We start from the raw sequence: 16,786 nt of genomic DNA, 5'->3' as shown, positions 1-16,786 counted from the left end.
TTTGAGAAACAGTCATACTACGTGTGTTGCTTATGAACTTGTTTTCCCACGTGTCCCAGACTCCAACACCATGAAACTAGAGATCTTAGGTCACTGCCGTTCCTCTTACAATCCCAGCGCGACACTGGCTGCAAGAGAAAAGGCGATCAGAAAATAACCTAAGGATAAAGAAGAACCCGCCAGGAGGAAAGCAACAGAAGAGGCTCGGGGCGGGGCCACCGTGGAGCGTCATCACGTCGCTCCACGAAGGTCCCGCCCCCAAGGCGGGGCCAGGCCCAGGGGGCAGCGGTCACGTGGGACGCAGCTGAGCCGCCGCGGGGGAAGCTGGGCCAAGATGGCGACTGTGAGGAAGGCGCTGCCGCGGAGACTGGTGGGCCTGGCGTCCCTCCGGGCTGTAAGTGCCCCGGCCCGCCAAGGAGGCGGCCCTGCGGACGCCGTGACGGTCGGGGTCGGGGGCTTGAACCATTGAGGCTGCTCTCTGGGAGGCAAAGCCGGACAGTTCTTCAGGCCAGAGCCGGCCGAGCCTTGGCGTCTTGGACCCTCCCTGTCCCTTCCCTGCCCTCGCGGGGTCTGGGGAAACTTGAGGCCCGGAGAGGAGGAGCGACTGGTTGTGGAGGCACGGGACGCCATCCCAGGGCTCCTAATTCCCTGTCGACAGCTTCTCCTGGTGACCCTGGCATATGTCTCTCTCTCTCTCTCTCTCTCTCACTCACTCACTCACTCTCTCTCACTCTCTCTCACTCTCCCCGAGCTTCAAGCCTCTCCAAGCACCTCGTTATGAAAATCACGAGTACCCTTCCAGTTCCCAGTGGGAAAAGCAAGGTCATCCTCTGCGCCCTCCACTTTCAGCTCTTCTTGCGTTCGAGGACATTTGGCAACCAGTCCCGTCGTGCCAAGTAGAGCTTGGGTCGCGTTGTGCCAAGCTCTGGTTCCCTTGGCATTAATTGTACTTTGGGCTGATCTGTCGCTGTGTTGATATTTCTCTCTCTCCCAGGGTCAGTGAGTGGAGGGAAAGTGTAGAAGACCTGGTTGTATAAAGGATGAGTAAAACTCAGGCTGTGCTGTCCCGTGGTTCTACTTTCCAGGCAGGATGACGTATTTATCCCCTGAATCTCAGTGTTCTCATCTAAACCATAGATAAATAAAATTACCTTAGGATTGTTTTGGCCATTAAAGAAAACGAAGTTAAAGCATTTGACGTTCCAGCTCTTAGTGATAGATGGGTTGTGGTGTTTTTTGTTATTTTATACATTTTTTACATCATTTTTCATTTTTGCACAATGTAGGCATTTTCATCTTGGTTATAGTCCCCATACAATATTCCCACCACCCCCTTGTTTTGATCCCACCCCCGCACCCCCTAGTGTGTCTCTGGTTTATAGTTGTTTGTTGATTTTGCTTTTTACTTTATTATAATTAGGTTTTTTCCTAGTCCCTTATTTAGGTTTTCTAAATTCCTGCTATGAGTGAGACCATCCGGTATTTTTCTTTTTCTTTCTGGCTTATTTCGCTGAGCATGAGCCCTTTCAGCTCCTCATGAACATTTAGAGGGAGTTCTAACTGTGTACTGGGAAGGATTACACCATCTGGGGAGTGGGCCCCTCTCAGAACACCACTTTAATGCCTGCAGGGTCACCACCTCCACCCACTTCTCATGTGTAAAATAAGGATGATAATTCCACCTTGACAAGTTAAAATTAAATGAGATACTAGCTATGAATGTGCTTTGAAAAAATAATTGGTATGATGAGATGATAGTGATAGGCCCTCCCTGGAATATCTAGCACAGAACTGTTATCAGAAGCAGACCATTCAAGTCCCAGAGTCCTCACTTCCTAGTATTAAGATTTTGGGTAATCTTCCTGAAGTGGTTTCTTTCTGAAGTTGGGATTGGCATGATGATAATCCCTCCCATATAGGGACTAAATGAGGTACTAATGCCTGGAGTTAGCACTGGGCTTTAGTCAGTATTCACTATTGCTATAGCTATACGGTAGCTCAGGAGTCTGAGCCCCAGGACTGGGGTTAAGAGTGTGCTTTCTAGGTTCACGCTGCCAAGTTCAGGTAATGACTGACTTAACCATATGACCTTGGGAAAGTTACTTAATTTCTTTGAACTTGAGATTTCACACAGTGAATTGGGGATGATTACAGTACCTACCTAATAAGATTATTGAAAGGTTGGCATGGGTTGATATGTTAAAAGCTCTTAAAAGTGCCTGACAAATAGTAAATGCTTAATAAATTTGAATTGGTGTTCTTTTGTTATTAGTGAAGCATTGTATAGAGAAGGATGTGGATGAGTTTCTTCTCATAAAAGAAACTTAAAATCTTCAACAACATTCAACATCTATTGAACCCTTATTATGTCCCAGGGCCTTGGGAATACGGCAGTGAATAACACAAAGTCCCTGTCTTGTGAAACTTGCGTTCTGTTGGGATAATTTTAGGGTAATGTACCAGCAGACACAGAACATCCTGTTGGAGGGACATTCAGCTTGCAGGGACCATCCATCTCAGCCTACTGACTTCATGAAATGCATCTTTTTGGAAACTTTGCTGCTCACAACCAAAACCAGTTAGGGGAGCTTGTCAAGTTCCAGCTCATTCAATAGTAGGGAAAATTCCTTCCTTAAGGATTTTTGGAGGTGGAGATCCTTTCAAGTGGAGACACCCCACACACACACACACACACACACACACATTCACAATTGCCCCATTGCAGTATATCTATTGGGGTTAAATCTTGTAAAATGAAAATAATTTGAAGAATTGTAGTATTAGGGGGCCTCCCCGGTGGCGCTGCGGTTGAGCGCTGGGTTGCGAAGCTGCCGGCAGCCTCTGCGGTGCCGGTTCCATTCCCGGCTGCTTCCCTGCCACCGGAGGAGGGTCCCGCATGGCGCGCAGACCTCTCCTGCCGCCCGCTGCTCCCCTCAGCAGTGTACTTCGTCAGTCTGCCTGCTCTGCTCTCCGCTCTGACTCTGGTGAATTCTCTCACGTTCCCATGCTTCTGACTGTACCCAATGCTTGTATAAAATAAATAAATAAATCTTTAAAAAAAAAAAAAAAAAAAAAAGAATTGTAGTATTAGGGAGAGTGCCAAATCCTAACCACTAGATCACCAGGGAGCTGAATTGTGGTAGTAGAAATAAATCAATTATTGGGCCTCCTTGGTGGCACAGGGGTTTAAGACTCAACCTATGAAGCTGTCCACAGCCTCTGCAGCATGAGTTCAATTCCCGGCCAGCCAGGGAGCTGCCCATATGGCGCAGCAGACCTCTCCTGACTTGCCCACTGCTCCCCTCAGCAGTGTATTTCAGTAGATCTAACTTCTGCTCCCCACACTGTCTCTGGTCACCTCTCACCTCCCCCCACACTTCTGACCTGTACCCCAACTCTTGTATGCATAAGTAAATAAATCTTTAAAAATAAATAAATTATTAACTCCATTTCTAGCCCTGATTTCTAGGAAATCAGGAAGAAAAATCTCATATTGGTGAAAAGAGGAAGATTTGGGGCAGACTTGATAGAGAGGAAACTCAAGAGAAAGAACTCAGCTTTGTACCAAACCTGGTTCTAAACACAAGGGACGAAGTGGAGGTTGAAACAAAAGTCTCCTAGAGCTTGTATTCTACATGCCCTCACTGAGTAGACATTATTTGCTGTGCTAAAGAAAGTCCTGACAGAGTAATAAGAGTGAGCGATTGGCAGCTGTACAAAGGGTGGTCAGGCAGAGCAGGCCTGTTTTATCACTGAAGGGTGAGAGAGAGCCCCGTGAACAGCATTCTGTGCAGAGGGAAGAGCCAACAGTGAGGCCCTGCTGTGGGATAAAGGCCAGTGGGACTGGAGTTGAGTGACCCCATATCAGGGTGGTGTGTGGAACAGTAAGAACAAGGAAGGGAGTTCAGGATCAGCAGGAGTCTTCTGATAACCTTACAGAACATGTGGCAGTGGGGAGGTGATGAGTTGGTTTCTGGCTTACGAAACATGCATGTGATGCCTTTTAGTGAGAAAGGGTGAAGACAGATAGGGCATTACAAGTTCTGTTTGGGGACTTCTAAATTTGAGAAATGAAAATAAGTTTATATAAGAAACAAACTAAAAGTGTCAGACAGTTAGAAATGGGTCTGAACTTCAGGGGAGTTGCAGATAGGCTTACATTAGGAGCATGAATCTTGCTCATCCCTCATTTCTGAGATGACAGATAATAGAAAAAAAACATATTGGTCTCATCCCTGGTCCCTAAAACCCTTACAATTTCCCAAGTGGTAATAAGCACTAGGGGCGTCTTTTGCTCCAATGAGGTGACTCTAGGTGGGCTCCTGGGTGGTCCCTCTTGGGGGCTGGTCACCAGAAAGACCAAGCCTTGAATGAAAGTTTAGAATTTTCAGTTCTAGTCCCCCATCCTTCAGAGAGGGGAAAGGGGCTAGGAATAGAGTTAATAATTGATCATGCCAACTTTAATGGACAAGCACATCCACCCCGAGAGGGTGACGTACCCCAGCTCATGGGGGACAGAAACTTGTGCATTTAGGACCCTCCCCGACCTTGTCCTCTGTATTGCTTCAGCTGGCTGTTCATCTGTATCCTCTGTCATATCCTTTAATAAACTTTAAACGTATTTTCCTGAGTTCTACAAGCTGCTCCAACAAATTAACTGAACCCTAGAGGTGCTTTGGAACATACCATTTTTTACTGAGAAAGGGTAAAGTCAGATTGGGCTTTAGGAGTTCTATCTGGGGACTTCTAAATTTGAAAAGTATAAATAAGTTTATATAAGAAACAAGCTAAAAGTGTCAGGCAGTTAGAGATGGGTCTGAACTTGATGTGAGATGACAGATCGCCTGGGCATCTGAAGGTGGGGTGGCAGTCTTGTGGGCCTTAGCATTGCAGAGAACTGCCTGTTACAGGGGAAAACTGCCACAGTTTTGGCGTTCAGAGTGAAGAGTGCTGTGTGAGCAATAAAGGAGACTAACGGGAAAAACACTGGGGAAGAACTAGGGAGAGAAAAACCGACTTTTCCAATTTACAGAAGTGAAATAATGTTTTCTTCTAAAACAGACCAAATGTGAATGAAATGGTAAGAAATAATTGCTTTTTGCCTCAGTAATAGATTTGTCCCCTTGAAGAATTGCAAGTCTCTTCCTGTTGCTTCTTGTTTCCTCTCTTAAACCAAAGGTCAGCACCTCATCCATGGGTACTTTTCCAAATCGGGTGAAGATTGTAGAAGTTGGCCCCCGAGATGGACTACAAAACGAAAAGGTAAAGCGGAAGATCAACCAAGAAAAGGTCTTTCGAGCATGGGGATTTCTGCATGGGGGTTGCAGCGGGACCGGACAGTGCAGAGTGAGACCCCATCACTGCCCAGCTTGGGGCTGGTCAGGAGGCCATGCAGGCATCCACCACGCAAGCTGTCTGAGATGATGGCAAGCAGGTGTGTCCCCAGGTCCAGCTCACAGCCCAGTGGGGTGGAATGGCTGATGAGGGCTGCAAGGGTATCGAGCGCAGGTCGGGCATGCCTGTGGATCCAGCAATGGCACGTTGCGGGGTTCATCCCAGGGAAGTCATGAAGGTCACATGCAGGGATTTAGCCACAGGGATGTTCCTTACCACCCTTGGTAAGAACAGAAATGGAACAGTGCTGTCCAGTGGAGCTTTTTGTAAAGATGGAAATGTTCTAGACTTGAGCTGTCTCACAGGGGAGCCACTTGGCACATGTGGCTATTGAGCACTTGAAATGAGGGCCCGACCTTTCATTTTTATGTAATTTTAATGTAATTTTAATTGAAGTACATGTGAAGAATCACATAGAAGTAGTATCTAACTTACTGGACTGAAAAGTCACATAGCAGGGAGTTAATCGTACACCCCTGAGAAGTTTTAAGGGTGGTTTTCTATTGTTTTTTTTTTTTTTGGCATGTTTTTCTGAAATAACCATGTGTATTATTTTTTCAAGAAGAGCTTCTTTTTTTTAAAAGTGTGACCTGTCCCTCAATAATGAGTATTTTGGGGAAGCAGTGGGAGATAAATTGAGAGGGGGGGGTGTGTGTCTGAACAGACCTGGCAAGAAAAACCTAGAGTTCCTAGTATTTTTTACTTAATCATGTAGGTACTAGGGAGCCACAGAAGGCTCATGACCCAGAGAGTGAAACAGTGGAAACTGTTCATGTCTGTGTGGGATGAGACTGCCATAACATACATGGGATAACGGCAGCTTTGGAAGTTGGAATCTGTTGAGCAAGCAGACAGGATCCGAGAGGGAGAGAAGGAAGTGAGAAGCTGAACGTGTGAGGATGAGGTCCCATAAGAGCTGGGAGATGGCACAAGAGTGGGTGTAATACTTGGGGATCCCTTCTCATAGGACCCAGAGGATTAGCCATTCCTGCACTTTTGGCCATGGCACATTGCTCTCGACTTGTTTATGATGGGGTCATAAGTGAATGAACCTTAAGAAAGAGCCTGTGTGGCAGACACATAGTGTCCCTGTGTAAATATTAACTCCTTTTCAGGTGAGGAACTGTCTCGACTGCAAAATGCTATCTTGAACTTGAAGACAAGCTGAGGATGACATGTGAATTCCTATTAGTGTTGGAAGTTGAGATAGCGAAGCGCTTGTGGTAGCAAAAGCCTTGACCTAATAAGAGGCATTGGCCTGAGGCTGTTTTATTCCCACTTCGCTGACCTGGCTTTTCTGGTGTTTCTCTGTTACAGAACATCGTACCTACGCCAGTGAAAATCAGGCTGATAGACATGCTTTCTGAAGCAGGACTCCCCGTTATAGAAGCCACCAGTTTCGTGTCTCCCAAGTGGGTTCCTCAGGTGAGCCCAGCCCTCAGGGAGAGATGTTTCTTAGATGAGAGGACAGAAAGTTTAGCATTTGCCCTAAAGTAAGTAGAAGTTGGGAACAGGTTTCTGGTTCTCTCACCCTGAGAGGTCCCAGGTGACTCAGCCCTGTGGGACAGCAAAAGAACACTACTTGGGAGGTAGGAGGCTTAATCGGCCGTGGCTCTGTCCCTGGTTTGCCTGGTGACCTTGGTAAATCCATCCCCTCTCCAGATTGGTGACCTCTCGGTTGGTCACTTCTGGCTCTAGCAATCTAAAAGTCTTAGTCCTGTCCAGAGATGTGGTTTTTGTCTTTGAAAAAGAGAAAGACTGATGCCTCCTGCTTCCTGGAGACAGTCAAGTGGGAAGAAGTAACTGTCCCAGAAAGTGTTTGACATGCAGAGTCCAGCTGGGTGCCTAGCCCTGAGCACCTTCTCAGTAAGTGGCTGGTTTTCTGGGAGTTTTATTTCTGCTTATACTGCTTATGTAAAGCTGCCAAAATGAGCTAAGGAGAAACTTCTACCCCGATGAGACTTCTTCGCCAACAGTCAAATATCAAAAAAATCATTGGGGAGATTTAACTGTCCAAAAGGCCTCATTCACCAAGGGTTCTGAAGAATAGAGACTCTGTGATCAAAAGGTCTTCTCCTCCTGGCCTCACTGGTGGTGCAGGGGTTAAAGTCTTAGTGCTCTCAAGCTATGGGCAGCCACTGTGACATGAGTTCCATCCCCAGCCAGGGAGCTGACCCACATGGCGCAGCAGGCACCCTCTGTCTCTCCCGCTGCTCCCCTCAGCAGTGTATTTCAGTACATCTGCCTGTTCTACTCCCCGCTCTGTCTCTGGTGAATCCTCTCACACCTTGTACCTCTGGCCTACACCCCAGTTCTTGTATTATAAATAAATAAAATAAATCTTTAAAATAAACAAGCTCCTTGCCTGCCCTTGGCAGTGACTTGGCAATGTCTCCTTTGGCTCCCAGATGGCTGACCACGTTGAAGTCTTGAAGGGCATCCAGAAGTTTCCTGGCATCAACTATCCAGTTCTGACCCCAAATTTAAAAGGCTTCCAGGCAGCGGTAAGAAACTTACTGATGAGCTAGTGGGGCTCCTGCAGCGGACTTGTGGTGTTGGCCCCTGCCTCGTCCTGGGCCTCAGTCCTCGTCCCGGGGTGTCCGTCCCACCAACTGATCTCCAATGGTGATGAGCACCTCCAGCCAGTCCTGCCATCCCCTTCCCAGCTCTCTGATCTGATTAACTTGCTTAACCTCTCAGAACCTCAGTCTGCCTACAAAACAGGACTAATGATGGTACCTAATGGTGTGAAGATTTCAGAAGGGGGCGTGCACGTAAATTGCTTATTAGCAAGAGCCGGGACATGAGCAAACATGACAGTGTCCGCTCTTGGTATTAGAGAGAAATAATCAGGCTCCCCACAGTAGTACCGGTGTCTGCCAACTTTCTTACCATTTTTGGCGAGAATGTCACCAGAGATGTTGAATGAGAATTGAGGCAGAAAGCCGCTTCTGAGAATGACATCGAGTGTAGTGGTGTCAGCGGCAGTATTGGTCCTTGGGAGGAAGACTAAGGTTTGTCCTTGATAGTGGAGACATAACTCACCGTGTTAATTTCCTAGGGCTGCCATAACAAATTTGTTTCGGTGACTGAAACAACAGAAATGTCTCTTCCCTGGTTCTGGAGGCCATGGTCTAAAATCAGGTGTCTCTTGGGCCTCCCCTGGTGGCTCAGCGGTTGAGCGCTGGGTTGCAAGGCTGTCCGCAGCCTCTGCAGCGCCAGTTCAATTCCCTCGCCACTGGCAAGGGTCCCACAAAAATAAATAAATAAATAAATAAATAATAACATCGGGTGTCTCAAGCTTGGTTCCCCCTGAGCTCTACAGAGAGAACCTGTCTCAGGCCACTCTCCTGACTTCCAGTGGCAACAGTCATCCTTGGCCTTCCTTGACTTGTGGGTGCATCCCTCTAGTCTCTGCCCCCATCTTCCCTGAGCTTCCCCCCAGTTCCTGTCTTTCCACAGTTGCTGTCTTGCAAGGATACAGTCCCTTGAGGTCAGGGAAGACCCCGCTACAGTCTGGCCACAGCCTCACTGCACACATCGGCAAGGACCCTACTTCCAAATGAGGTCACGTTCTGGGGTTTGGGGATCTAGGACTTAACGTGCCTTTTCAGGCAGGCCTCAATTCACATGATATCTAAGTGCCATAAAATTCACTGAGATGTGGGTTTTGCCACTCTGTGTTAGTGCTTCTTGAAGAAAAAAAATGCTGAAAGAATTGGTCTGACTATTGGCAGGTTGCTGCTGGAGCCAAGGAAGTGGCCATCTTTGGAGCCGCCTCTGAGCTCTTCACCAAGAAGAACATCAACTGCTCCGTGAATGAAAGTTTGCAGCGGTTTGACGAAGTCCTGAAGGCGGCTCGGGCAGCCGGAATCCCTGTGCGTGGGTGAGTCTCCCCCACTTGACTTTCCTCAGTACCATTCTGGAAGGGGGGCCAGATTGACACCCACAACCTTCCCCCCCCCATAGACTCCTTAACCTGTGTGTGGCATCCCAAGCCCACCCCTAAATCCCTTTACCCTTGTAAATGTGATAGGAATCCTAGCAAGTGCTTCCTCTTAAACCTGATTTTTGGGTCAGTTCACGAGAACTTGAGCAGGACATCCTTAACGGGGTGGTGGAGGTCAGGTTAATCCTGGCTCTACCTCCAGGTCCTCACACATCTCTGAAGAATCCCCAAACCTTCAACCTCATAGTTGTGCCACGGTGTCTGTGGATTACCTCACTGAAACCTCACAATCAGCCCACAAGGAGGAGGCTGTCCCCACTTACAGTGCTAAGGCTCAGGAAGGATGAACAGAGTCTCCTGTGAGGTCACATAGCTGTGCAGATTGCAACCAGTGTGCTCTCAGAAGTGCATATCTGCACTGGTTAAAACCTTTCAATGATGCCCCAAGTCTAGACTTTCCAACCTGGTTTGCAAGACACCCCTCTCTGCAACCTTATTTTTCACAGCTCCCTGCTTCCTCTGTGGACCACATTCCAACTGGAACTTCCTCCCATTTGTCACATGACCCCATTCCCACCACTGGGCCTTTGCACATGCTTTCCGTAGTCTCTGAACAGCGTTCCTCCAACATCCTACTTGTCAGGACTAACTCCTGCTCTTCTTCAGGGACTCTCATGACTGCCAGTTTCTCTGAGGCGCTGTCCCTGCCCCTCTGCTGGAATTGCTGCCCCTTGTCTGGGCTCCCATGGCCCCTGGACACCCTGTACCATAGGACTTAGCTACTCCTCCAGTTCTCTCCTGCCTCCCACCCCGAGACTATATGTCCCATGAGGCCCGAGCTCACATCTCTCTCAGTCTTTGGTGTGCTCCCTTCTCCCATCTCAGCCTCTGGCACACAGTAGGTTCTAAGGGACCAATGGACGATGAACAGTCAGCTGGGGAAATAGGGCCACATCCGGTGTGCCTGGCTCCAGGGCTGTGCTCTTTCCTTAGTGTCGCTGTCTTCTCCATGCCCAGCAGTGTTGGGAGAAATGGAGAATAAAAACAGAAAAACACACTAAGATCTTGACTCCAAATTATTTCTCTAGCAAACATTTATTATGCTTCTTATTATGCAGAGTGGTTTGCTGAACCCTAAAAGATTTTAATGGCCCCTCAGCTCCAGCAGGGAAGCTGGAATAAGCCATCTACATCCAAGATCCAGACTCCTTACCGTAGCTCTCAAGCCTGAGATGGGCCTGTGCCCACTGCTCCCACCTCATGTCGTGGTTCTTTGCCCTTTGCTCTGTGTGCCTGAGCTGTTCTGTCTGCTCTTCATCGCAGGGCCTCTGCCCTGGCTCTTCGCTCTGCCCAGAGGCTCCTCCTGCATCCCTCCTCCTCTCAGCATTGTGTCCTCACAGAGGTCTTACAGCCTCCCGTCTACCGACGGCCACTTCTATGAATTTCTGAGATTCTCTAACTCTTGTACTCAATGGCCTTAGTATTAGCTACTCCCTATCTTGAAACAAGCTTCATGAGGGTCAGGACCTCATCTGTCTTGTTCACTGCACAGCCCCAGTGCCTGGCACATAGTGGGCAACTCAGTACAGCAGTGAGTAAATGAGTGGATGAATCCTCTGGAGCTCACCAGAACGGCTCATCCCTTGGCCCTCAGGTCAGCCCAGCTCTTTTGTTTTTGCCTTTGGCTACATCAGTGCTTGGTCCCCTCTGTGAATATGGCCCTGGCCACACCAGCACACATTTCTGTTTTACTTCACACCATACAGCTCAGTGCTTGCTCTGAGTGCCTCCCTAGCTTCTCTCGAGACCAGGCCTAGTAGCCCAGTCTTCCCGCCATGGCTCTCCACTGCCCCCTCCTGGCACTGAGTGGCACTCCTTTCTCAGGCCACATCATTGATGGATACTTCTCTAGGCCCTTGGCCTCCCAGGCATTTGATCTCCTGCCCAGCTTCAGGTTTTGATTGCTGGGTAACCAGGGATGTGTGTCATCCTGCCGGCCAAGGAGCTCAGGGACAGTGACACCATTCCTTCCCTGTCTTCCCACAGGTACGTCTCCTGTGTGCTTGGATGCCCCTATGAAGGGAAGATCTCCCCGGCTAAAGTAGCTGAGGTGTGTGTCGGGGCAGGGGTTTCGTGAGGGTTGGCTTCCTGGCCGGCCCCTGAGTGCATACGTTTCTCTCACCACCCTGGCCTGGGGGTGATTTCATTTGTCATGAAGCCCCTCTGTGAGCACTGGCTGCTGGAGGCCCACCTCCTAGCCTCTTGGAGTCTGTGAACCCTCTGCCTCCACCATTTTCCAGTCTGGTCAATGGGCAGGTGGTAATTGAAGTGATAATCCTCTGTGGAGGGTTCCTGCAGTGCCTTATTGTGGTTGGAGAGGACATAGCCTTAAAGACACAGTGCTTAGGTGTTTAGTCCTCAAAACCATTCTGCAGAACTTGGCAGCACCATCATCATCATCACTCCATTTCATAGCTAAGGAAACTAAAACTAACTTGCCACACAGGATGCAGATGGTGAGGCCAGGTCTGATCCCCCATCCTGTTTACCTCCAAAGCCCACTGCTCTTCCCACCTATGTAGCCTCCAAAAATGGGAAATACTAACGATGGCAACTGCTTATTTGAGGGTGGCTGCTGTGCTTCTGGTCTCAGCTTCCCATTGCTACCCGTCCTCACTGCAGCCCCACAAAGGCTCATTATGGTTTTCAGAAGCTGAAATTTAAGCTCCGAAAATTGAAGTCCCTTGCGAAGGTCCTGCAGCCACTAAGCAGCAGAACTGGGCTTGAATCCAGCTTGTGTCCAAAACCTGCTCCTGCCGCTGCCCCTCAGCCCCCACAGCCTGGCTCCTTTCACTCCACCTGCAAGGCAGGGGCCAGTGGGCGGGGGGCGCTCATCACATCCTTAGCCAGCAGGCCGCTGTTGAGTGTCATCTCAGGCCCTGACCCTGCCATATCCTCTGCCTCCAGCAACATAGTGGGGTGGTGGGGTGGGGGGAGCAGCGTCTCCTCAGGTGGGGTGTGTCCTGCTCGGGCTTTGCAATGACTTTAGGGTTTAGAAATGGGCTTCTAAAAATTTAAATAGTTATGTACCTCTATGAAAAGTAGATGGCTAGCACCTCAGATCCATGATTTCACAAATCTTCTTACTAGGATAAGCTACATGAAAATAATCCGTTTTACTGATCCCGGGACGTGGATCTGACATTGTATGTGAAGGTGGTAAGTGACCAGCCAAAGTTAGGGTACAGGGCTGAGAGGAAGCCAGGGGTTGGAGCCTCAACCCCTGCCCAGCAGAGCTCCCTTCTGAGTAAGATGAGGATTACCATTCTCACATGCAGTTGCAAGGAGCCTGTGGGCTGAGAGGAATCCAGTGCTTCAGACATGGAGGTGGCCTGCATGGGCCAAGGAGCCCTGCTTCTGGGCTCCAGAGCCCTTGCTTGGGCAGCCTCATGTCCTTCAAGTGCCCACTTGTTTCCCCAGGTCTCCAAGAAGATGTACTCAATGGGCTGCTATGAAATCTCTCTGGGGGATACCATTGGTGTGGGCACCCCTGGTACCATGAAGGACATGCTGTCTGCTGTCATGAAGGAGGTGCCCTTGACTGCCCTGGCTGTCCACTGCCATGACACCTATGGCCAGGCCCTGGCCAACACCTTGATGGCCCTGCAGGTAATGCATGTCCCGAGAGAAAGGGGGCTGGGTAGCTGGGTGGTAGTTATTCTTTAGCACACATTTACTGATACCTGGGCTGGTCCTGGTGGACACAGACATGTTACTTAGCCCTGAAAGGGCCCACATCTGTTAGGAGAGACAGTGAGGGAGTTTAAATGATAATCCTATTGCTTATGACAGTGCCACAAAGAAAGGAAGCACAGGGCTGAGGAAGACCCCATCACAGTTGAGGAGGTCAGAGGATTTGCCAGAAGAGGCCTGAGTGAGTTGTAAACTAAGGCGGGCTGCAGGGCAGATCTGGCCTTGCGGTAACCTGCTGGGCTGAGTGTGGGGGTGCGTGGACAGGGTGTAGGCCAGGAAGGAGAGGTAGGAAGACACTACTCAGACTTCACTGCTGGTCCCATTTACTGCTGAGACCTCAGATTGGGTTTCCCTTGACATTGGCTATTTTGTGGGCTGGCTGAAAGGATCCTGTCAACTGGGACCCTTGAGAGGAGTCACAAGTGTCTGAGCAAGGCTGCCCTGCTGCAGATTAGTCTGGGGTGGACAATCCTGGACAGTTTCTTTTCCCCCACCCCCTTTCAAATTACCTTCTGGAGGCTGATATCTCCAGCTGATTGTATTTCTTTCTGGGTCTATTTCTCAGAATTGGGTTGTCAGAGTTAAAGTTCTGTTGGAGGGTTAAAAGGAAAGACAGTGAACCATTAGAGTGGGAAGTGACTGACCTGGGGAGTGGGCCAGGCCCCAGTGGAGCTAAAGGGAACCCCAATTTGAAGTGAGAGCAGTGAACAAGAGCTGAAATCTCATCAATGTGGGGGGCTTCCTTTAGTTCGGTGATCTGGAAGGGCCTCTGAAAGGAGGTAGCTTTTAGGCTGAGCCCTTAGATTGAGGACTCAACCTTGAAAGCAGTGGAGGAAAGATGTTCTTGACAGACACCTGCTCCAGGAACTAAAAGGAGAAACACCATCTCTTTTAGGAGGATTTTCACTTCAGTAGAATCATAAACCAAAGGAATGAGTAACTCGGTGGCTTTTCCAGCAGTAGAGATTAGGAATTTGACAGCCATGTTTTCACCATCCTTATGTTTCCAGATGGGAGTGAGTGTGGTGGACGCTTCTGTGGCAGGACTTGGAGGCTGTCCGTATGCACGGGGGGCATCAGGAAACGTGGCCACAGAGGACCTAGTCTACATGCTGACTGGCTTGGGCATCGACACGGTAAGCCCACCTGCTCCCTGGTGGCAACAACCCTGAATTGGCCAGAGCTCTGCCTGAAACCGGAGCACAGAGCTAGTGGCTTTAGGTTTTTCCTTTTTTTTTCCCCCAGAGAGGGAGTGTGAGGTGTGTACAGTAGAGGGGAAGGTTGTTGCTAGAAGATTGGGGATGTTGTATCGTGTCGTTGACAGAGGCCACGAGAAGGCCAGGCACTCGGTGAGTTTGACAGGGCAGTTCCAGGAGGCACAGGGTATAGGGAACAGGCCCTGAAGGGATCAGATCATGACAGGAAATGAGCCTGTCCCCTGTGGACTTTGTTTTGTTTTCTGTAAAATAAGGGCAGTAGAATTAGCCCCTGGGGTTCTGCCAGTGCATAGAACCCCCACTGGTCCATGGGTGTGCTTGGAATCAGATGGAACTGGCTTTTTTTTCTTACATCATTGTTAATTTTTGGACAGTATTTGATTTCTCTTCTCAGGCGTGGTCTCTGTAGTTCACCCCCACCAGAGCACCCATGATCTATCTGTACAGTCCCTGCTGCTCTTCCTCCCCCTCCCCTGATGTAAGTCTCAGATCTATGGTCAGCTTGCAAGTTTTGTCTTTTTTTTTTTTTTAAGATTGATTTATTTAAACAAGAACTGGGGTACAGATCAAAGGTGCAGGAGGGTGAGAGAATTCACCAGAGAGAGCGGGGAGCAGAACTGGCAGACGGACCAAAGACACTGCTGAGGGGAGCAGCGGGCTCGACAGGGGAGGTCTGTCTCGCCATGTGGGAATCTCCTTGGGCGGCCGGGAATCGATCCCGCATGCAGAGGCTGTGGACAGCTTCACAGCACTGTGTTCAACCCACTGCGCCGCCAGGGAGGCCCGCAAGTTTTGTCTTTTTCCTGATCCTTTGTTCAGTTTCTTTATATTCTACATATAAGTGAAACCATCCACTATTGATATTTTTCCTTCTGACTTATTTCTCTTAGCGTAATCCCTTCCAGCTCCATCTATGTTGCTGCAAATGGCATGAGTTTATCTTTTTTGATGGTTGTGTAGTATTCTATTGTGTATATAACACATCTTGATCCATCCCTCTGTTTTGGGGCATTTAGGTTGTTTCGGAACTGGCTTTATTACCTAGTCCTGCCATGTTCAGGCTTGTATCACTTCATCTCTCTGTGCCTAAAAGATGAATAATACCAATGTTTATCTCATTGTCAGTTATGAGGATTAAGTATAAAAAGGTAGAGTGCTTAGCCCAGAGCTGAGCACATAGTACATCAGTAAATGTGAGTTATTATAGTGGTTTTCAACATGGCCTTTTGTAGAGAGTTATTTTACACCTATCTCCCCAAGCTTATTACTTCACTATATGGTTTTTGACCCTGTGGGCCAGCCTTATGGTAGGAACTGGAGATAGAGGCCTGAACAGGATTGATGAGCTGCCTCCCTGGTGGTATCACTACAAAAACAGAAGGAGGTGCCTTATACAAGAGAGTGAGGGCAACCTCAGATGCCAGGACACGACCTTACAGGCAGCTGGGTTTTCCTGTCAGGAACAAGAGCACTTTTTCACCTTCTCAGTCTGTGCAGTCTGCCGCTCGCCTGGGTGGAAGCAGGCTTGCCATGACTCACTGTGTCCTCTCACTTATTTCTCAAAGGGTGTGAACCTCCAGAAGCTCCAGGAAGCTGGGACCTTTATTTGTCAAGCCCTGAACAGGAAAACCAGCTCCAAAGTGGCTCAGGCTACCTGTAAACTGTGAGCCCCGTGCCTACCCAAAGCCCTGGGGACTGCAGGGTATAGGGCTGGCACACATGGATGATGTCCTGATGGACACATGGAAAATGGGGATGAAATTAATGGGCAAGTACCTCACAGCCAGCTCTGCACTTAGGTCACCTGGCAGGAAGGACGCAAGGGACAGACACTGTGTGACCCAGGCCCACCCTGCCAGGCCTAGCTGGGCAGGAGTCAGTGGTTTTGGAGACTGGGGGGTCTCCCCTCACCATGGACCCATCAGCCCAGAAGTTGGGTACCCAGTTCCTTGGCTTGGGCTGATCATCAAGCCTCACCTCTGGTGATATCTGGGTATCCCACTGCACAGCTCAGCTCTGCCATGGTCTAGAAGCCGTCGCTCGGACTTCGTAGGGCACAGGGGCAAGGAAATGGGTATTTGCTGAAGAAGCGAAGGAGAGCTGTGATGGCTACCTGCCAGCTCCAGCATCTCTGGAAGATCTTTTCTCTGAAGGTGATTTTTGAAAACATCCTATGTAATTAAAGGTTTAATGACACAAGCATTCCAGTATGTGCGTGTGTGTGTTATATGAGAGTGCGGGAGACGGAGAAATAAAACATCTTTTCAACGTTGCACTCCGAAGAAAATGTACCCTTTACTAGTAATCTCTGGATTCACTGTTTCCCCAGCTGAGCTCTAACGCAGTGGCTCTAGGGGCGCTAGGCTGCTCAGGGCTGGCCACAACACCCTGGATGTTGCTGGGGAGGCTCCTGGCTCTGTGAGGAGAGCTGATGCACAAGCTCCCCGGCTGTCTTCCGGCCTGGGCAGGCACT

The 16,786-nt window shown here is 49.1% G+C and overlaps 1 protein-coding gene across 8 annotated transcripts; it reads left to right on the top strand.

Moving 5' to 3' along the window:
* Window positions 1-334: 334 nt before the first annotated feature.
* On the top strand, window positions 335-16,497 carry HMGCL (3-hydroxy-3-methylglutaryl-CoA lyase; the record flags this gene model as incomplete). Of its 8 annotated transcripts, none has more annotated exons than XM_084241856.1 (9): window positions 335-394; window positions 5,179-5,262; window positions 6,712-6,810; window positions 7,803-7,898; window positions 9,132-9,280; window positions 11,390-11,453; window positions 12,824-13,012; window positions 14,107-14,232; window positions 15,879-16,497. In XM_084241856.1, the coding sequence occupies 9 exons, from the start codon at window positions 335-337 to the stop codon at window positions 15,978-15,980; spliced, it is 969 nt and encodes a 322-aa protein (XP_084097982.1). In that variant the 3' UTR covers window positions 15,981-16,497. The 8 variants fall into 8 exon arrangements, with proteins under 8 accessions (XP_084097982.1, XP_084097983.1, XP_084097987.1 ...); XM_084241857.1 differs by having other exon boundaries at window positions 6,712-6,819; window positions 11,390-11,444; XM_084241861.1 differs by having other exon boundaries at window positions 6,712-6,819; window positions 12,824-12,883.
* Window positions 16,498-16,786: the final 289 nt, after the last annotated feature.

The sequence above is a fragment of the Talpa europaea genome, assembly GCF_964194135.1.
Source record: "Talpa europaea genome assembly, chromosome: 9".
NCBI classification, from domain to species: Eukaryota; Metazoa; Chordata; class Mammalia; order Eulipotyphla; family Talpidae; genus Talpa; species Talpa europaea.
Note: the sequence above shows the minus strand (reverse complement) of the source record. Positions and strands in the feature narration are given on the sequence as shown.